Source organism: Chanos chanos, chromosome 1 (assembly GCF_902362185.1).
Source record: "Chanos chanos chromosome 1, fChaCha1.1, whole genome shotgun sequence".
Classification (NCBI taxonomy): domain Eukaryota; kingdom Metazoa; phylum Chordata; class Actinopteri; order Gonorynchiformes; family Chanidae; genus Chanos; species Chanos chanos.
The window spans coordinates 18,134,754-18,157,854 of NC_044495.1; the positions used below are offsets into that span (position 1 = coordinate 18,134,754).

General features: G+C 39.4%; 1 protein-coding gene across 2 annotated transcripts; it reads right to left on the bottom strand.

Moving 5' to 3' along the window:
* Positions 1–608: 608 nt before the first annotated feature.
* Positions 609–20,550, bottom strand: rerg (RAS-like, estrogen-regulated, growth inhibitor). Of its 2 annotated transcripts, XM_030788936.1 has the most exons (4): positions 20,490–20,550; positions 4,747–4,803; positions 1,849–1,922; positions 609–1,019 (listed from the first exon to the last, which is right to left on the bottom strand). In XM_030788936.1, exons 1-4 carry the CDS (start codon positions 20,548–20,550, stop codon positions 609–611), a joined length of 603 nt encoding a protein of 200 aa, XP_030644796.1. The 2 variants fall into 2 exon arrangements, with proteins under 2 accessions (XP_030644796.1, XP_030644806.1); XM_030788946.1 differs by lacking the exon at positions 4,747–4,803.
* Positions 20,551–23,101: the final 2,551 nt, after the last annotated feature.

Here is a 23,101-nt window from a genome sequence, read left to right on the forward strand (position 1 = left end):
ATGTTGATGTTTTAATGAATCTTTCAATACATTCTGAGAACAAATATACAACACAGGGGCCCCCAGAGCACATTCCTCTACAAAACATGCTATGCAGCAGGAACTATGAAGCACATTGTCTGTCATCTTGTATTCACTGTACAATGGACCATGGTATGTATATACAGAGCGCTGAGAAACATATGAAGCTCATCATTTAAGACTGGGAGATTGGTACTACCCTGCTAGGTTGGGAAAAGAGACGCTATTTCTTAGAATCTCTCTCGGATGAATCTCCTTTTGTGGTAAATTCTAAAGAATGTCTGAGCTGCTGAGTGTCTGAGGAGTGTCTTTCCAGAAAATCTTTGCAGTTTAAAGCAAATAGATATTGTCCACATTTTTTTCATGCTTTTAAAACTGCAGTGTAGCTTCAAAACAGACTCCTTTTCCTCACAGTCAGACTGAAATAAACAAAGTCAGTGGCATCTCCATACCCCAAACCTTACTCATCCTAGTCAACAAACTTCCTTTCAGTTTTGTGCTTGTTCTCCGTTACCTCTCCACCTCTGACTGTTTTTTTATTCTTTTGTTGTTGTTGTTGTTTCTTCCTCGGCAATGGTGCCACCCTCCTAACTGCTGATCTTTGTCAGCATCTTATTGATGGCTTGCTTGACGTGCGTGGTGGAGCTGCGACGTCGGGCTTTGCCCTGCACGGCTCGACGACGCCTAACTTCACGGCACAGCTCGTGAAAAGCCTCCGCTACTCCGCCGCCCTGATCGGAGCACGCAGAGCACTCGTAGAAAGCACAGGCCATGTCTGCGGCTAGCCGCTCGCCTTCTTCGGTGGCCACTTGTCGGGCATGCTCCAGGTCAGCTTTATTCCCTATCAGAACCAGGGGCACGTGCTTGGGCTTTTTCACCTCCTCTAGCAGGCCTCGCAGAGGAGCCACTTCTTCAAAGCTGACACGGTCAGTGATGTCATACACAATGACAAAGCCATCACCCCAACGCATGTGACCTTCCCTCTGCTGCGTGTCTTCCTAACGGACAAAAAACAGATATACAGACATTCACGACCATTTTATCTTTGCAAAGGCTTATAGCTTACATGAGTATGTATGAGCACTTACATGTCTTGATTTAGCTTTACGGCATGATAGTGTGCAGTATGGTTTTTACGGTTCATTTGGATGGCTTTAGATACATATGTGTATCACAAGAAGGAGGCAGCATAGTGTCTCTCACTGAGTTGAGATAATGACTGGCACCTATTCAAGTTGTGAAACCCTTCCAATCACAGCTCTCCCAGAACTTAAACAACTTCCTTCATCCTGATGTATTGGAATTGCAGAACTATTGAAGCTGAAACTGCTGTTGGCAAATTAAGTAAAAATAACTGAACACTGACTGATGACAAAAAAGCATGACAACTCCAGCAGCATACAGATAAACACAACTTTTCACCTGATGTTTAATGGCATAAGGAGCCCTTGGCCTCTAAAGAATGAGTTGTCCTCAGATGTTTTAATCTAATCAGGTTTAATCAGCATTTTTCACCACTTTCTGGCACCTTTAAAAGCACAGGAAAACTGACCCCTTGGCTCTACGACACATGTCTGGAAACACTTTATTCTTTACCAAAGCAGACCTTCAAAATAGACTACATGTAATGAGAGATGTGTGACTTGGCAGGATTTTCTAAGGTTAAACCAGCAGCCAACAGAATGCCAAACACTATGCCTATGTTCTGTTTTTGTAGAAACCTAGCAAACCTATGATATTTCCCAAATGCATATGTGCGATGTAGCTGTGTGCAAATGCAAATAAAGCAGAGTAAAAAATAACTGCAGATATTTGAGTTTACTGTACCTGTCCAGCTGTGTCCAGTATCTCCATACTAACCATTTCATCATCGATGTTTGCTTGGTGGCGATATGTGGACTCTAAGTATAAAAATAAATTAAAAAATTTCCATGAACAAACTGCTGGAACATCTACACGTATGAAGTGTGAAACAAATGTGGGTGCTAAAGTAGTAAAAGTCTCCATTCAGTTAGATGAGCTAAGCACTGCCCTTGTGGCAGCGAGAACAGGAGGTGAAAGCTTGGACACCTGAAGGACACACAACTGAAAGCCTACTCTGACCTCTTTAAGCCAAAGTTTTTCACCTGGATGTCTCACTCCCATCCAAACAAAGACCCACCTGTGTAAACACATCATAAAACACCCCAGAGACATGTTTTATGATGTTTTATTCACTTACGAAGGATAAAAAATTTTGCCTCTTTAGCATAGCATTATTGAATTTGCTAATCTCCTGTGACATCAACAAAATTCCTCAGAGTGACTCATCTCAGAATAGCACTCTAATGCCTGCATTCGCTCTCTGCACTCATCTGGTAAGAGCAGTCTAAAATAACAGCCATGCCTTGACCCAAGTGAGCTCTGGGAGGTAAATCATTCCTTGGCTGCATGTGGGGTATCATTGGATGCTGTGCGTGATTAGTCTGTATTGCTCCCTCATGGTGCCTGGTCATGGATCAGACATGCTGTGCAGCCCAAGAAATTCTATGTGAACACTATTTACCTCATACGCTCACACATACATATGCACTACTAAGCTAGATAGGAGACCCCTAACAGTGTATGTGAGCTGACATCTTGAACATGAGAATGAATGACTAGACCATTATATATATTTCTCCATCTGTGTGAACCCAAAGGTGTGTCATTTTCCTAGCATCTGATATTTTATTCAAAAGTACTTGAAAATTCAGGGGTCTTTCCTGTTATTGGAAATGCTGAGAAAACCGGGGCTCCATTCCAATCTTCTCAAATCAATGAACAAGCCCACAAACCCAAAACATCACTCTCTTTAAATTTTACCCCCACCAACTCTGCTGCTTCATATCTGTGAGTATTTCAGTTTCTTAAAATCAGGAGAGAACTGGATGAGCAAATGAGATTAGGTCCGAATGAGTTCAAATGTTTTGGGATGTCCAGCACTGTCACGGAAAGAAACTCTAAAGCTTATCCCATCTCTTTCAATTTAAATTCTTTCAGCATTCTGTCTCACATGACTCTCTTTGACTTCAAATAAGTGGCATTTCCTTCTCTCTCCACTTCAAGATAGACATTTCAATGCTTATTAGAGTGTGTGTTCTCTTTATAGAGGTTATAGGGTGCCCAAGGACAAAATGCCCAAACAGTAAACATTCCTGACCTGATTACAATAGTGATAAAAGCTTAGTGATGCACTCTAAATAAAGTGTCACTGCATTTAGTTGGTGGAGAGTCCATGGCTGTTTTAACCTCCTGATAAACATTTCGTTTGGTCTTAGAATCTGAATACTCATTACTTTAATTTTTACATTGCACAGTTGGCAGTTTACCAATTCTTGACTAAGAAAAAATATTACATAAATGTGTTAACAGTTTAACCATGTCAGTATTATTGGAAAAAACACTCTTCCAATTTCACCAGTTAACTACTTGTGGGAAGATGGTTAATTCAGAGGGCTGACATGTGCTGCAGACCTGATGGTGCACTGTGAAATTGCTCTGCTCATGTTTTGCACTCAGTGTGTGAATTTAAACTGCATCCTCCAAAAAGATGATTAAACTGAAATGAAACTTTTCAGCACTTTGGAAATTCATTTTTATGTAATTTATGCTGAGCAGGAAATCCAGTTATGTTGTTTTCATAAGAGATATTTTGCTACTAGGTTTGAATAAAAAAGAAAAAATAGTACAAAGGTTGATGATGATGATATCTGCTGTCTAGAAAATGCTCTCAGTTACTGATGAAGGCACTGAGGCATTGAAGAAATGAAGGGGAAGACACACATATAGCTGTGTTGTTTTGTCTTAAGTGCATACCAGGAGCCTACTGGTATCCTGCTTCCTATGTAACTAGCTCAGAACTCAGGACATACCACAGAAACCTTGAGGCTTGTAGACCAAATATTATTGTCTAAAGAAAAAAAAAAGAAAAAAGAAAAAAAATAACAGGTTTGAGCTGGCACTTGGTAGCCTAAGGAATGAGAGAACATGCCATGGTAAGTAATGACTCTTAGTGTAGGATTATGTTCTGATTAGTCTGTTGAGTATAGAGCTGTCTGTAGACCTGTTACAGAGATTTTGAAGCTATCCTGCTGGAAAATTCCCCTGGATTAAGACACACATTCTTCATTCAGTGCTGGGCACACCTTCAGAATTATAAACATATTTCTGGGTAAACTTCATTGGTGTTGAATGCTGCCTTTCCTTAAAACCTCTCTCCCTGCTAATCAAATCGTGTTCATACCGTCTTGGATCCCCTTGCAAGTTTGGGTTGGAATTATACAAATGGAGGCTGGCTGTACAAGAGAACTAATCAAATAACACATCAGAATGCTGTAAGATTCTGCGGACCTGGACTAGCGGGGCATGCCAAATTATGGCAGGTGGTAATTTAAACCATCAAAATACTTAATGTGGCACGACAAGCACTGATAAGCAATGGCCAACTTTAGCTGGCTTAGAGGTATGAGGGGCTTTTATCCACGTCTCCAGATCTGAAAACTGCCTTTGATATGGAAACCTCAGGAAAAGAGCCTGCTTGGCTATGAACATATGAAAAGGTTTTTCTCTCTTTTTTACTGTGGTTCTTAGTTCAGAAGTTCAAAGTGATAAGAGCAGATGAGGTTGTTTCTCTAATACTCATATGCCCAAGGAGACTCTTACAGTGAAAGCATATGTCATATAAAGGAGTGAAGGATGTCTCACCAAGTGTGGGGTCATACTCCCAGATGAAACGTTTGGTCAGGAGCCTCACTACCAGAGCTAGGAGGAAAAAGAGAAAGAGATCAGTATTTCTTTCTTTCTTTTTTTTTTTTTTTTTTAAAAAGTCATTAGATTCAGTTTTTGATTAGTGATCAAATTCATCTCTGTATCAAAGATTTAAGTGTGCTCTAATTGTCAGATGTGCTCCATAAGTTCACTGTATGTTGTTTCTGATGATACGTTGTATATTGATCCAAACACTGTACAGCCTCTTAATAACACATCACATTATGGTGACATTAAATAACACTTCCCTTTGCTGTACCATAAACCTATCGAACACGTAAAATACCAGTACACGTAATCACTCTTACAGCTAAATAAACATCCACCTCAAGTATGTGAGATAATCAAAGGCCCTTTATTGCTCTTATAACTCATTAAGCATCTACTAAACAAACCATGCAAGCAAATTATTTTGCATACTCACAGTACTGTAAACTAAACTAAACTTTACACTATAATACAGTATACAAAAAACTAATGTAACCTACAGTACTCTGACTTTATAGCAATAATAAAGCTTAATTTGTTCTCTGTAATAGTGATGGTCAAAAGCATTATCAGAGAAATGCAAATGAATTATTGACACTTTCTCCTCCAACACAGCCACATACAAAGGCAAAGATATATTGTCCTCATTTCAAAGATGGGTTAGATTAGGACTCTGCCTGTTTGGATGTAGTTTGCTTGGCTGTTACTCTCTGTCCCTAATGATTAATGTCCTGGGGCACAAGCAGATTGAATCATTGACTTTTCATCATCAAATGAAAAACATATTGCATGAAGCTACCTCTGCATGGTCCAGCACCAGTACTCTGTATGGAGAGTAAAACAAGTTTTGGTAATGCTTTATTTTATAGTCCAGGTATTACCAGGTATTAACTTGGAAATGAGATGGTAACAAAAAACAGATATTAGGAAAGGAAGTACTAAATAATGTCCTGGTAAGTACATAGAAACCCGCTAGGAAACTATATGGCAACAGCCCTAACCCAACCCTAACCCTAACCATCTAGTTTCCCAGTAGGCTTCTATGTACTTCCTAGATAATAACTTAGTACTTACTATACATTTCTAATAGTTACTTTCTGAATAACTATATTTTGTTGCCATCTAGTTTCCTAGTGGATTTCTATGTAGTTATCAGGACATTTTTTTGGCACTTTAGTAATAACTGTATTTTTATTACCATCTCATTTCCTAGTTAATACCTGGTAATTAGTAGACTGTAAAATAAAGTGTTACCCAAATTATCTATGCAGAATAGCATGTCATACAACCAGTGTAGGAATTTTTCTACACCAGTTTGTGGAAGCTGTCTAAAAAGCATGGCTTCAATATTGTTGTATCTGCTTTTGAACAGGATTGTTTATATATTATGTATACAGAAAGCACTGGGATTCCTCCAGATATTGTGGGTGATCTCAGTGAGATTCTGCTCTTGTATAAATGCTGTTATGTTTGATTTATGCACCTGATAACATGGTTTTCTGCTTCAAACTGACAAAGATAAGAAAATAACTTTACAAAATAATACACGTATGTTTTCTTAAAAAAGTACGATGACTCATGAGCTGTCACTCAAAGTGACTGACGCTTGTAACACTAACACAGCCCATTCCATATCAGTGGAAGCCTAGCAAGTTTTTTTGTTTGCCAGTACTTCAAGTCCAATGCACAGAGATGCCAGTTTCATTTCATTCCAATTAACATTTGCACTTATGGCATGAATTCTAATGAGCATAATCTCGCTGGTGACAGCTTCCAACACACACTATTTGCTCTTCCTTCTTGTTCCACGGAAGCACAGATTTCGGTTTTCAATACAGTCTCCTTATCAAGAACTCACACTGTGTTTCTGTGATGATTAATTATATCATTATTCGCCAACAGAGCAGCACCACATAATCTAATTAAGACTCGTGAGGACCAACTTCCTCTGCCTTGGTTGCCTTCCACGTGGAAACTCACTCCCGATGACAGGTCTTGTTTGTTCTCTGGCTTCTCTGACCATTCCCAGCCAGTTCCTGTGTGCGGTACAGGATTATATGTGATTGAGAGAACTGTTGAGAATTGCTGACCACTTTTTTATACAGACTAAGGTCATGTATCATTTCTCTAGTGACGGCTCACATCCCCAACTTATTCAGTATCCTCCAGTCAGAGTGTAATGAAATGGGAACGTGGAGGGTCCTCAGAAGAGCCACAGTCAAAACAGTTAAATCCTTGTACTGTTACTGTGCACTAATGCACTTTATGTAATCACAAAAGCCAGCAGGAGGAGACCCAGAGGTCAGGTACACACAATGCACTCTTACTGCTCGGCCCATATTTTCGCGTTGGATAAACGAGTATTGGTTGTTGGGTGGATGATTTATCTCCGGCACTATTCTTGCACAGGGCTGTCATATGCCTGAATGACTTCAAATGGACTCCAGTGGCCTACTTGTGGCTCAGGGCCTATCCCTTTTCCTGGTGTAAAGCCACACTGTTGCTCCTTTTGAAAAGGACAATAGAGGAAATTGCTTTACTTTGAGCAAGAAAGAACATCCATCTTCCCGTGACCTGTTTTCTCCACTAAATTAACCACTCTGTAGATGAACAGAGAATCTATTTACACTCATTACCTTATTGCTGGATTCAACACAGATGATTTATGATTGAGTCAGCATAAGAGCAAAATGTACTGATGTAATGCGTACATGATGAAATTATTTGCACATGCAAAAACAATAATGTTGTCACTGATTGGTGTATTACATGTACCTAGGCTAGTCGCTGGATGTAGTAAAAAGGCTCACTAAAAACTGCACATGATCCTGCGACTGAGGAATGGTGTGGGAGAACAGGACATATTGTATCTTTCTCTTGTGTTTGACGTAACCAGGCCACGGTGATGTTTATTTTTCTCTGGAAGCTTGGCAATGGAGCTGTTTTTCAGTCAACAAGTTGGGAATGCTATGTTTGTATATTTTGTTTCCATTCAAATAAGGTGCAAAGGAATTTGTTAATGTGGCAATTTGATGGTTCGAACTCACAACTGGCCACATTTCAGGATCATTTGGGTTTTGGTTTTTTTTTGGTGTGTGTGTGCGTGTGTGTATATGTGTTTATGCATGCATGTATGCGTGTGTTTATGTGTAGAGGTAAGTCAACGTGTTCAGCATTCATCCTTGGAACACCCACTTTGCTTCTTATGTGCTGCCCTGATTGTTTCACCACTATCAAGGTCCATACTGTTGCCTTGTGAATTTCATAATGAGCGGGCTATGACAGAGGTAAGGTAATAGATTAGCTTGATGATGGAGAGCTACACACCTAATATACCAGTGCAGTTACTTTCAGCATGGTCCATTTCCTGTTATAGTTCATGACCAGATGTATTAATGAGAGATTTCATATTCAAATTCAATATGTTTAATTTTAATTTGTAATCTGAAAAGAAGAGACATTACTGAAGAGACTGAAAGTATATAATGGATATTTTTGACGGCCCTCAAGTTCAGTGTGCACACAGGAGTCATCCTTCTCTGAGCTGATACTCAGATTAGACCATGAATGAATGCCATTCAAATCTAGTAAAAACATGTCCATTAACTTCCTCTCCCGTGTTTCTGTGTTTCATATTGACAACAGTGTACTCTGTGGAGACACTGCTGCCCAAATGAAGCCCTAGCCAGTTTTTTAATCAATATTATTTCATCCCACAACAGAGCTCACAGGCAGATGAAATACGAGTTTTATGACCAGGGGGCCCACTGAGAACCCTTGAATCCCTTCAGCTTGAGCCAACATGGCAGCTGTAAGAGGTCATTACCATCAGATCTCTTTTGTCTGCTGAAGAGCTAATTACACTGAAGAATTGTAAGTCTGATAACAAACAAAGCAGAAGCAATTAGTGACTCCAAGGCCTTGGTCTGGAGCAGTGCCCAGTGTTACTGATTGAACAGACCCTATTGATTTTGCCTCAGCAGTGAATCAGACACCCTGTGGTCCTGCAGTTCCTGGTTGGCCTTCAAAAAAAGAAAAAAAAATCTGAGTAACTCTTTGTGGGAAGAGTTGCTGGCTGGACTTATTGTCTGTCTGGAAGTTCTCTTCATGCCCAGACACTTGTTATGGCACTTTTTTTATGTGTCTATAGTGATTGAGATTTTACTACCTCCAGGCATGGTCTGTGAAGACTATATAATGGGGTATTGCATTAACCTATCCTTTGAACCAATGAAATTATTGCTGTTTGAGTGGTCATTATACCATTCGGTGGGAAAGTCATTCTGCTGCTACATTGCTGGTCATTTTAGCTCAATGAAAGGAATGGCTCTATCCAATTTTACCTCCTTTGAAGTCAACGTAATGAAAATGGACCAGCTCTCTACCACTCCTTTAAAGACCACATCAAACATGTTTTCTGGTAGATGAAAAACTTCAGTCACACTCGTTTGCGTAGTCCTAATGCAGAAATCCCATGATGCTCCATATGTCACTGAAAGTGGGTGACTGAAAGTGGGTGCACCACACATTGACAGTTCTTCATATGATTTAGATGCCTCTGGAGTTGGTGGTGAACCCTGTGAAGCTTTATCTGTTGACTGGCCAGGACAACATGCAGACAGTGTAGGAAAACAAAATTGGAGATGGAGCTGGAAATGCTGGAGATGGAGCTGGAAATGCAGCGGGTCTGTCTCATTATTGTCCATTGATATCTGCTATCTCTGCTACCCCCCCCACCCCCCCCACCCCCCCTTCACACACCTGTTATCCAGTACCTCATGGAACTAGACCAAGAACACTTTTGGTGTCATATGATCCCAACGTTTCACAAGGCTTCTGAAACGTGAGAGGGGAAAGAGAAGAGTATAGAACAAACATGACCCATCATGTCTTTCATGTGGTAGCCTTGTGACCCAACCTCATCTCTCGTGTCAAATTGATCAGGGGATCAATTAGTGCTGGGGGTCCATCAAGGCCTCCAGACAAGACCATGTTGGCCGTATGGAATGACTGATGTAATCGTGTGGCTCCACTGCTCTCAGGAACCAGATCCACTGAAATCAAATGAGGTCCCATTTGGGAAGAAGGAGATTACAGCAAAGTTTGTGTTGCAAAACTGGGAAATTATCATCAGGCTTCTTTGCTGTCAGCATAAATAATCAACAGCTACCGGTAGGTCATTCTTGTCACAACAGAGTGGGGGTTTCTTGTATGTCTTAGGTTTTTGGGTTTTATGACATCTTCCCATTTGTGAACAGCATTGATGTGCTCGAGACTTCAGCAGGCCCTCAGTGATTTGAACGAGTTGAATTTTTCCGCATGTGTCAACACACTAAATGACACTTGCTTGTTGCTGTAATCACTGCAATGAGAACAGAATGGTCTAGTAACTATCTCTTCTCACGTACTGTTTTATGGTTACCATGCATAAACCACTACTTTCGTATAATTTTCATATTTACGTAAAGAGAAGAATTTCAAAGAAAACATGTTCACAAATGGATCAAATCCCGTGAACCATATCTCAGTCTGTACAAAGCATAAACAAGTTTGCTTCACAAAGTCTCAGAGCTACTTCTCCAAGTAAGAGGTCATTGCTCTGTGTCCTGACCCCAGCAGGACGAAGCTTTCCCAGACTCCCTTTCTCCAACAAATGCACTCTTGAGCACATTCACAGTCCCTGGGTAATATCTTTCTCCATGAGTGTCTGATAAACAAGTTCCACAGGACCACAGTAGTGGCCAAATGAACAAAACTTTATAAGCAAATCATATTCAAACAAAAGGGGGCTAAATAGAAACTTGACTATGAATATATTTGGTCAAGATTTGCTGCTAGTGAGTTGATGCTGCTGCTCTCAGTCCAACATGCAGCCTAGTTATGTGATCTATGGTTTACGAAAACTAATGTCTTTGTTACTACTATTTTTATCCCTTATCATTTAAAACCTTTTACTGTGATGATATGTTTTCTGAATACCTTTTTACTTGACTTCTTGCTTGACCTGTCTAATTTTTGGGTATTTCCGTGATAATTAGAGTCCAGTGTGTTTTCATTTATAAAAGTTTTTACAGTCTTTATTTGCACTTACTGTGAAGATGCCTTAATGCTAATATTTTTGCAGTAATATGTATTATTTAGATTTATGCAGCTACCTAGATAATGCACAATAGTTATTGATAGAATAAGTACAGAAACATATTCTTTATGAGAACTGCCACCAAGCCTTGTAATTCCTTTAACACCAGAATAAGGACAGTAAAGAAAATTAGAACTCTCTCTGTTAAAAGAACTGTTGATGCACTTCTGTAAAATCACACTTGAAGGACTTATGATTCAACTAAAGTGCCTGGCAGCAATAGTGTTTCTCGAGGTAATCTTGCCTCTGTTCTTCTCCTCACATGGATAAAAATAATTGTTTCTATGATTACCAGCCGCAGTACAGTAACAAATCAACTTTAAGTATTCAAAATGGGATTCTCAATTTTAAACTCATACAGCATTTGCTTCTCAACAGTGAAGAACTACTGCAATCTACAATATTCCACATTGCCTCTGGTCTTAATGTTGTTTCTGATTCTAAAATCTCTCGTGTTTACAGCTGGGGTTTTTAGCAGCTCAAACATTTAACTGAATCTGTAAGAATCCTTCCCCACTGTTGCCTCAAGTTAGACTCTCCTAATAATTGATGCAGTATGAAACCATTGGGGATCAGAGCCAGATCTGATGAGCAATTAAATTCATTATGATAAAGGTTTGGCACCGGATGCCCACATAGAGACCAATGATACAAAGATATGACTTGTTTTGAGCAATAAGGGTATGAGGTGTTTTGTCTGTCTCTGTCCCTTTCTCATTCTTTTCTGGACTGTGTTTAGCAATCATTCATTATTTAAGTCAATTAACATAAACAATAAAGTCATTTTTAGTGTGGTCATGCTCAGACTTCAGAAGCATACAGTCCCTTTTCCCTGAGGGGAAAGTTATGATAGACTAGCCATTTATGCTGAATCTCCCATGACTAAATATTATACTGCCGGACTCAGAACCTTTGGGAACATGATTATTAAAATATAACGTCACTTTAATCACCTGATTCTGATTGTTTTTCTGTTTTAGGAAATTTGTCTTTTACAAGTGTGAGCAGGGCTTATGTACAATTCAATATGACAAAGACAAATATATATAGCATTAGATTTAAGTGTTTATGCTGATCAGTCCAACTGATGTTTGGATGTTTTTGGGCGTTCTGACAGTTTAGTGAAGTAGAGCTTTGGGTCTGCATCAGGATAGGAGAATTTCAGTGCCCTTACTCATCTGATGAGCTCTAATTATTTCCTGTGTTGTATATCATGGTAAAATGTCTCAACCTTTAATTCTGCAGATTTTGTAAATTTTTATTTCCATTTTGCTGGTGAATTTCAGCCTCCCGAATTGGGTGAAAAAAGGAGTTTTCATATCTTGGTGTTCCAGATGAACTGAGAGTCACTCAAAATATTTTTTGGTTTTGCTCCATTTTGAAAATAGCTTCATTCCCCGATGTGAGCCCTATTATTGCTATCGTAACTGTGAATTTGGTGATGTGACAGTTTTCACAGTATAACACTGAATGCCTCCATTATGATAAACCAAATGTCTGTTGCATTTTCAGAATCATTTAATCACAGCAGGACCAACAGTTAGTAAAGGGCTAAATGCTCAGCATGGCCACATGAAACTTATGGAAGCTGACTATGCACTTCAAGTAACCCACAAGAGAGAGCTCCAGAAACAGCTTAAACATATAGTTAATAAATATTAGTGCTCATTTCAGCTTAGTGTATGTATAATAACTCACAACTTGAACAGGTTTAAGCATTCTCAGTCCCATTTTCAAGTAATGAATCTCAAAGGTGGATCAGCCTCCACTGATTTAAATCACTACCTGAAAAACTGGGAAGTCCCCTACCTGTGTCTGACTTCTTTACATGTGCTCCAGCTCTTTGTCAACAATACAGAGAGAGTGACATCTATTCAGCTAAAATCCCACTTGCCACCTTAAAGTGGGTGGCCTTGAAGGGTACAATTTCTCACTTTTTAAAGGTGCAACACAAACAACACTAGTGTTGTCATGGAGATTGGAGATAGAGCTTTCTCACACTGCTGTGAACCCCTATTCTTAACAATGATACCCTATTTCTATTCATCTAGCTATAACTGTTTTCGTTATAAAAGCCTGCTTTGACATGGTATATACCCTGAGGTAATAAATTTAACGTCACAGTAGTTGAGATGTTCATGATTGACCAAGTCTTTATGATAATAATAATCCTTGTTATTATTCTCCCTGTAACCTTAAACTCATTATTTGTCTTGCTTGGCTGATGTCCAAGCATCGGATTTTGAGTTGATGATTGTTATAAAGTAAGCCAATATCTGCTAATGAATACGAGATGTGAAACTTAATCTTCAACATAAGAAAGAATCCACAAAAGGTTCTGCTTCTGAGGAGTTTAAACTTCTAATATCACTGGACTGCCCCCATGTTTTTTCAGTTCAGTCTGTGAATGCTACTTGCTGTATAAAAGAGGCATTTATGGCTGGGCAGAGGAAAACAACATCGCCAGATTTAAAATTGTCTGTCAGTACTGCCTGGATCAACAGATGTTAGTCTGCAAATAACAAAGGCTAGAGACAGGGCTGAACGGAAGGCTGAATCCACTTAAAAGCATCATCCATTAGCTATCTATCCATTTACTTAAGGTAGTCAAAGAGCTTACTGTGATAGAAAAAAAAAAGAAAAATATTTTTAACGTTCAGCAATTCCATGTACCCATGTAGTAAAAACTAAAAAAAAAAAAAAAAAAAAAGTGCTCTATGAATCCGTCATAAATTTTTTAGGGCTTTCTGATCCTCAGGAGAGAGGAGAAGCAGAACGTCTGAAGACACAAAAACGATGACTCACTCAAACTCTGCTGGATGGGGTAATGGCATTGTGAGCTTATGAACTGAAAGCAACACACACACAGAGAAGAAAAGTGAAGTAGTGTAAGAGATCTAAAAATACCAATTTAAAAAGTAGCAACAGGCAAAGCTTCTTGTCCTTTTTGAGGCAACCACCTGGGATGTACCATGCATTGTGTGGCTACCTGTGAGGGTGGAGGCAGGTGAATGGATCTGCAGGAAATGCTGGGGTTGATACAAGACAGCAGGCCTTTAAAAATTCAAATAGATAAGGTGAGCGGCAAGGACATCCTGTTCCATTACAGAACAAAAGGATGTGTTGGGCTGGAGATTATATGCTCTGAGAGCAAAGAGAGGAGGTGGAGATAGGGAGGGCAGGTGAGGGCAGATGGAATTTATGCACTATGGGTTTTCCATTAAAACTCACTGGAAGTCAATAATTCAGAACCTTTTACCAAAAGACACGGCATCCTATTGTGCCCCAAAAAGGCACTTTTGTCCAAGATTGGGTCTTAATGTAGTCCAGTGCCTGCATTGTTAAAAACAAAAGAAAAACTTACAGGGCATGTAGAGGCATACCTGTACTGAGGAGTAAGTGGCATTTTTGTGCTGTCTGCTATCACATACAAACATACAGCACAAAGATGACACAAAAAGAGATGTGAGATGGAAAGATATTTAACAACTTTCTACAGGCAGAAGCCTGGTCCAGACTTGTCTTACAGTCAAACAGACTGAGGACTCCAAGGTGACCATTTTTTCACACCCACAGCCCCTATGACGATAAGCCAAAACGGGCATAATTTCCAGACAGTGTTTCCCACTCTCTCTACTCTCTCTGTCACTCATGACAACATATGAGGAAAAGTTGTCTTTAAATAGAAAGGTACTCATTAAGACTAATGTTAATTAATGATGATTTTGATGGTCTGAACTTTAAGGGGGCAGCTTCTTCCACAGCTGTCTCTGTGTCTCTATATAGCGTTCAATGATATATCTTTATCTACTTGATCTTTGCATTTTAAGTGACAATTTTACAACATTCAGAATTTAACAGGAGAAATGGCACTGCTAACAAGGCACATTCACAACACAAAAATGTTTTGCTCAGTCTTGTTTTTCCAAAATGTAAATATAACCAAAACAAGAGAAAATGAGAAAGTTTAAAAAAAAAAAAACAGAAATAAGCAGAATGAGTGCAAATAAGCTAGGATAAGACTAAAAGGAAAGAAAAATATTAAATAAAGAAATAAAAAATAATCATGGCTGCTCCTGTGTTTAGTGCTTTATTTAAACAAGGCGCATTTGTATTCATTATCTGATATGTCTGACGAAACTCCACAGCAGGCCTTACACGTAATTTCCCTGCAGTATTTATTCTCAGTAATATGGTGTCTGGAACGTTGCTGAGTATTGCCCAGCCCGAACAAATCCTGATGCCAAATCTTCACTGAGCCTCTTAAGCCTGTAGTCTGGCAGGTGTCTGGCCTTTATTGAGAGTAGACAATCTGCAAAGTGCCTAACCTTCCAGTCAGCCCCTCACCTGCACAGAGTCTCGCCTTGAGGCGCAAGCTGAAGAGTGGTGAGAAGAAGCTGGCTGTAAATTTTACTGACATTTACAAAGTGATAGGAGGGTGTTCTCATTCCAGGCTGCTTTATAAAGTCAACCCTTTGCTCTAGGCCTTCATGAAAAAAAAAAACCTGTTTTAGAAATAGTTCCTCTTATGACCTTGATTAGCAACTTCAATAGAAAATCACACAGAAGTCAAGGTATGTCAGAGCTTCGGGGAGAACATGTTACTCTGTGGGTAAAGATCCTCTGTACTTATTGCTTACAAATGTCTAAACATCCAAACTATTCAAGTAGTAATTGTATTGTACTTTTAAATTGTCCTCAAATGTCTTATAAGCCTGTTAGTCTGAATCATCTATAAACCATTGTTAATGATATGTAACCATTCCCCCATGTGGTTTATGTGCAATCTGCTGTTCACTAACTGATGCATCATTGTGAAGAGATGCCATTCTAGCCCATAAAGCTTTATGCCTTCATCAGCATTGCCATCCACATGCTTTGCCTGTGTTCTTCTCTCTGTCTCCTTTGGCAGCTGGAGGCTCTTATCTCAATTTCAAGAGCGGTGTTTAGATGATGATTGGAGAGCCTGGGCCGTGCAGTGATAATACAGATGACTAAGGAGCCTACACCCACAGGACTGCCGAAGCCTTCAAAATTTGTCTGTTTGTCAATATGTTGTAGAGCAATTATGTTTTACATCTCTCATGCATTGGCTGAACTATCACTGAACAATTGGAATAAGTCTTTTTCATGGCATGATTAGTTTGTCATAGAGGGAATCAGCTGAAACTCGATGTTTTAGCTATGAGGTGCTATTGATGTTTTTTACCATAGTAAAGGTTCCAGTAGATATTTTAGCTCAGGTTTCACATTGATTTGCACTTACTAATATATAGCTATATATAGAGATATAGCTCTTACTAAAACAAAACCAGAACCTGCACTTGAACTATCACACTGATTGATTCTTGTCTTAAAGGACACACATTAAAATACACGTTTTAGATGGAAATGAAAGTCATCAAGGCATCTAAAATAATTATATTCACAAAAGTTGCAATTGTGACTTGGATGCAGTTGAAATATTCAGTTTATGTATTGTAGAACCTATTATTCTGACATCTCAAGTAACGCTGTATCCTCCAAAATATCAGCTATCAACTATTTATCTAATATTGGACAAATGTCTGATCCTTTCAACTTTAATTAACTGCTGTCTGAGTCAAACAAATCATACTTAATCAAGGTGCACAGCATAAACACATCATTTAAATGCAGATAGTGTTCTTCCCACTGTTGATTATTTCCCTGAGAGTCAGAAACAGAGCCATGGAAGTATTAAGACGAGGACAGTGAGACAGCAAATCTAATCACAGACTATTACTTTTGAGACTTTCGCTCTCCTCTAAATACTTCACTGATGGGCCTCATGAACTCAGATAATGGATCCTTTTGAAAACATTTTAATGTTTTTAACTTATCTGAACTCTCTTAATATCATGATCATCCATTAAGGGAACTGTTGGGTTTTTGCAGATCACCCTGACTGACGACAATTTCTCTCTGTCCTTAAGCCAGGAGACCAAATTTGGAGCACCATGTTTTGATTTGAGGAGATTCTGGCCTCACTCCACCATGCCCATTCACAATCAAGAAATACCTCCTGATGTTATTACTCACATAATGTTATTACAGGGACAGTATTTATGGAGTAATACTTTAAAAGGTCTCAGACTCAGATGCGCAACTCCCTCACTGAAAAAACATAGGTGGTCCAAAAAATTGCAAAGCACACTTCATTTCTTTTTTATTTTTTTTTTCAGAGAGATCAGATGTTTTCACCATGGATCTAATGGATGGTTTTTTGGGGTTTGTCATGGCGCGTTTATACTACGCATCATTTATCAAGAGACCTCTACCCGAACACCTCCTTCATCACAACTGTCAAACTCATAATAATCAAACAACTCATGAGACTCTCATATTATGACATTGTAGGCCATAAAAAGTTTTAAGCTAAATTAAGGAAAAAACATTAATTGATCCTTGACAACTTTGTAGGAGAACAAGCTAGTTGATTGGCCCTTTCATGGAGATCCTTTTTTAAGTCAGTGAAGCTCATTTATATTCTTCTGTCAAATTCTGTCAAAGTATCTATCATATTCTGTTCAATAACAGGATCTGTGTGCATGGGCATGTATACATATGTGTACAGGCATTAGGGAGAATGACATCTCTAGATAAACATGAGAGTTTCCTCTGCCGCCAAACCACAGTTCAATAACCCTTGAAAAAAAAAAACCTTGAACAAACTCAAGCCACCTAGTGAATGTCACAATAAAGATTTCAACAAAAAGGAATGCCTTGTGTTGCTATGAGACATTTCTCTTCAGTTTAATAAGAGGAAATATCTTTTTCCGCTAAAGGTATTCAGTCCATGTCTGCCCAATAGTGGTCACAGACTTTCTTTTTTTTTCTTAAAAGCCACTGCACATAACGTTTGTTTATGGCCCATATTAGACCTCATCTTGGTTTTTGTACTTCTTTTTGTGCGGACCAAAGAGGGTCATGCCCTGATCTTAATCAGTAGCAGCTAATCATAAGTATTTACAAATACCATCTCTGACTCTGGAGCCATGCCTTCCTAGAACTGATGTCCTGATTAGGGTGGTAAATGATTGCCTCGGATATGCAGTAAACTCCCAACTGGACTGTATGGAGTTAGCATTTGTGCTCTGTTATGCCACATTCCCCTTTCAAAAAGAGACATCATTAATAATGCGGCTCCAGAGGCCGGAGATGGAAACATTCCATCTGTACAGACTGAGGTAAAACTGATTGTCTGGATATGTCAGCGGAAAACATTCATCTTTCCAATCAGCCATCAGACACAGTACAATGGAAGTGCTGTCCAGTTCTAAAGCAATGTAAATATCTGTAACAAGTCTTACACACACACCATGGAGTACCAGTACGTGTGTGTGTGTGTGTGTGTGTGTGTGTGTGTGTGTGTTTGTGTGTATGTGTGTGTAAATCTCTGTCTTATGTTGTTAACATATGACCCCAGATAACCAGCATTTAGGTTTCACTCAGAAGTCGTTTATAAGATTTGAAGCACAATTCAGACGAACCTGAATATTTCCTCCAGATGCATCTGGTAAATGAGGAGTGAAGTGAAATGGTGATGTTATATGTCATTTTGTTCTCAATCTAAACTTGCTATGGCACCAGTTTTGAGTGATTGATTGTGTATCTATTTTAGGAGAAGAGGAGGTGGAGAGGGGACCCTGTTGTGGCTGCAACTGTCTGTACACTCTAATCATAAGTGACAAGTGACAACTAGATGAAGCAATTACTGCCCAAACTTGTCACACTTATTTCACAGTTGTGTGTGTGTGTGTGTGTGTGTGTGTGTGTGTGCATGTGTGTTTAAGGACCTTTCAAAGACTTTATGAGAAATCTACTAGTGCATCCAGCAATACCCATGGACTCATTTTATAGTAATCATCTATCACACCTGCTGGGCAAAAACAAGGCAAATGATTGATTCTGTGAAGGCAATCACAGTGGCTTTGGCTTGCGCAATTGTTTTCACAGTTCTGACTGAGTGAAAGAGCACTCTTTCTTTCTGATGAATACCCCCTGTTCCTTCTGAAAGTTATCCGATTCCATATCTCCTGAGCCTCAGATTTTAAACTGCTTTGTTTGTATGTTGCATGTTTGGTGTGTGAAAAATTCAAACAATTTCGAATGAGCCCCTTGTGCATTTTAACATATGTAACAACTACATTTTTTGTTTATTTAATGTGTGTGTGTGTGTGTGTGTGTGTGTGTGTGTGTGTGTGTGTGTGTGTGTGTGTGTGTGTGTGTGCGCGCGCACACGTGCATGAGTGATGAGTGTATGTGGTGTGGTGCTGAATATCTTTTGCTGTATTTCCTCCCATTTTAGTTTTGTGTCAGATTTTCTTACAGTCTTCTACAAATGTCGATGAACATTTTGGGTTAAAACAGACTGATCATTGTTCAGTACAGCTCTTTTGCATGAAACTTATCACTTTTAGTGTCTCAATTAAATGCTGAAACTGTTGAACACACTCTCAACTATTTATTGTGTCTGCTACTCACTTGTTTGCTCTGTTTCAGCAACTTCTCTTAAGAATTTTTATGACCATTGTTCTATTAAAGAACACTATGTACCCGTGGATTATTTTCTCTCGTTCCTCACTACAGGCTATAAGTCATATTTAATCCTTCTCTTACTCCTTATTTTTATTTCCACAAGACAAGAAAATGGGATAATTTTCAGCCAAGCTGACCATGTCTAGGAAGATATATTTTCAGTTAAGCACTGGCACTCATCAGAGCTTGAATTGTCAATTATGCACTCTAACTGTCAGAGCAGAGACCAGGACTGACAAAAGCCAACACATCTAAAGAGTGTGTTACCAACCAAAGCAGAACGTAACACACATCCAAAACATGAGGAAACAAAAGCCATTCCACAGAGCACACATCAAAGGCTGTCTTTTATTATGAAATGATTCCGTGAGTAAAGAAAATACCATGCTGAATCAATTTATATGGCTGGTGACGTAAGGCCAGTGGCAAGGCTTCACATGAACAGGCAGGAAAAAATTATTTTCTGTGCTTTCATATATCATCAACCAAAGTATTGACTTTTGTTTTGTGAAATATTATTTGTTATAGCGATATATATATATACATACACATACATAAATTACGCGGTTACTTAGAGGTATTATGTATACTGAATGGGTACAGCAATATAATAACATGGTGTAAATATAAATTATGCATATTTTAACACCGACTATCTCAAGATACCCATATGAAGTGACCACTATAATTTTCCATATGGTCCATGTTCATAGTAACAGCACTGAAGTCTTATATTTATGTAGACTATGATTTAATTATTAAACAAAGTCAGGCAGTTCTGTGCTAAACACAGAGCTATCCTTTTATTTTGTAATAATAGGTTTTGAATGACTGTTTGAACTCACTATTTGAAGTGTGATTATTATCACTTACTAGCTGCTGCAGCGGTCGTTTTCATCAGTGGGGTTATTTGAATTTAGCCAAATATGGTTTGCAGACACAAGGCAACTGAACTCATGCACAGACACGCTCACATGCACACACACCGGCCTACCTGATTTTCCCACTCCGGCTCGGCCAAAAACAGCTAGCTTCACCTCTGGGCTCTTCGCCATGATAGCCGCTTGCCAATCACAACAACAAGCCAATCACAGAGCTGACGGATTTAAAGGAGGTGACAGTGAAACTCAGGGCTTACGGTCCATCTCTGGGTTGGCACTCTGTAGCTGTATCTGAAATTCCAAATGACCAAAAAAAAAATTATATTTATATATATATATGTTAGCACGAATTAAAGCACACTGGGCTTTTTTTGTACTCTTAAACCATATCTGTGAGACTGAAGCTATAGTTATATATTTAGAGAGCCACTCACTTCTGCATGCACACATTATAATTCTAACAGTACAAACTGGGAGGACCTCATGTTTCAGCTTAATGACCACTCTCCACACAGCAAAGATAGGCTGTGAAGAGAGCATTTAGTGTTGCTACTGGTGACAACAACATCACCAATATGACTCACTCATTTGTTGTGTGGGCTGCAGGGGCAGATTAGTAGTGTGTGTATGAGACTGTGTCTGTGGATAAGAGTACCACTGAATTATTCATTCAGAAATAAAGCAAATAACGGCAGACTCTAAATAAATTGCGCTGTCACGTCTAATCTGCTCTGCTGTTTCCAGCCAAACCAGTGGGTGTTATAAACATGGAATCTGATTAACATCAGAGAATTATTGCTTATGTAATTACCGAAAACACATAACTGCGGCAAAATGATCATTTATCAAACACAGTCACTAAGAGAGGTAATGAAACCATTTAACGGCAGAATGGTATTGAAGAGCACTGAAAGCCTAAAAAAAAAAAAAATCCCCTGCTCCATGTGTGTCCAAATGGTCATACTTTGGCTGAACATAACTTTACAAAAGGATGCCGTCACGATATCGTCCTGTTACCAAATATGGTCTTTTATTCCCTCTGTATCACTCTACTGAAAATGCTCAACATGTTGAATAGCCTATATATTTTATTATAACTGATGAAATCGCTGATGTCAAGATGGGAAAAGGTGCCAAACCATTATTAAGACATGTAATCAGTGAATTAATTATCATCAGGATCCCACAGACATGACACACCGCTGGGGAGTAACTTGACATAACGCTAACTTTATGTGGGACACTCATGCTTGTCAAAAGTCCAAAGAATTAGACTTGCAAGATGCTATGCTAATACATTCACAGCTAATGATATCATCTCCACCACCCATGTTACAGTAGTTTGTTTTGGCCTCACAACTCCCTATTACTTCTGAGGTTTCTAAGGCTAAGGCCGCTGTCAGATCTCAGTGAGGTGTATGCCAGACAGTTTGGGTATATATCATTTGTGTAAGGTAAGCCCCCCTAGAGCAGCTCTTAGTATATCACAGGTGCTTTGGAAATAGCCTCTGGATATGAGCTGACTTCTGTTTGACCTTAACTGAGCAGCAAAAACTACTTAAGTTTCACTTTTCTGTCCCCCTTTGATGAGACCCCCGACATGTTTCTGCAGTGTTAAGAACATCTTTTCCAGTATAATACTGAGTCCAACCCACCAAAGTTTCTCACTGTCTCTCCTCTCCTTTCTGTCCCTGCTTTGGCTTCCCACCTCACAATGAGCCCTTATTTGGCAAATGTGTGCTCAGACAGACCCCTGGTAACTTAACATAAGGGCTATGTATTAAATGAGTACTTCTCTCAGCACATCTGATGCCACCCCTGCTGTGAATGCTTGAGAGTGTTACCCCAAAAGGCTTCATAGCAGCTCAGAGCTGCAGAGGAAAAGTTTACTCCCTTCCTGCCAAAAATGCCCTGCATGAGAGTGTTCCAGAGCTAACCTGGCGGGGCAAGTGTTGTCTGTCACTGCCCAGCAAGCTTCCAAAACACAGCAAACTTTCTCTCGCTCTCTCTCTCTCACACACACACACACACACACACATACAGACATGCATACACACACACACATCACACACAAACACACACACATTGCAGTAGCTTTCACATGTCTGAGATAACAAACCCAAGAAGGACACAGCTGAGAGTCCACAAGATTCAACCCAGCAAAACTGACTGGAGTCTTACTTGGTTCTTGATCGCTGCAAAACTCTGTTATGGCAGCTCTCTTTATAAGGTATTACACCCACTCATGTGGCTGGTGAATAGAACAGTAGATGAATTGCTTCAATAAAGGTGATGATGGATCGAGTTAAGTGGCTGTTAAGTGCTATGAGTGGGTGGGTGGGGGGGGGGGGGGGGGGGGGGCGTGGGGCATCGTGACAAATTGAACACATCTGGAGCTGTTAAAAGGGATTCTGGCTAAGGCCCCTGGGCATGACATGAGATACAATCAAAAAGCTTCCTTTTTTACCTAATCCTCTTAACAGAGAGTTGCGCCTGCTCGCAGGCACCATAGATTTCTGCTTTTTGCCCCCTGATGTCCTTCATGGGCAACAAGGAACTGTCCCCATACAATTTTAAGTCTCAAGAAAAATTCTTCAGTGGAAACTAATTTACATTAATTGTGACCTGCAGTGTTGATTTTTTTAGATGTCCATGTGAGTGTATAAAATGTATTAACTGGCACTGAGGATATACAGCCTGCTACATGCTGAGTGAATTATTGCAA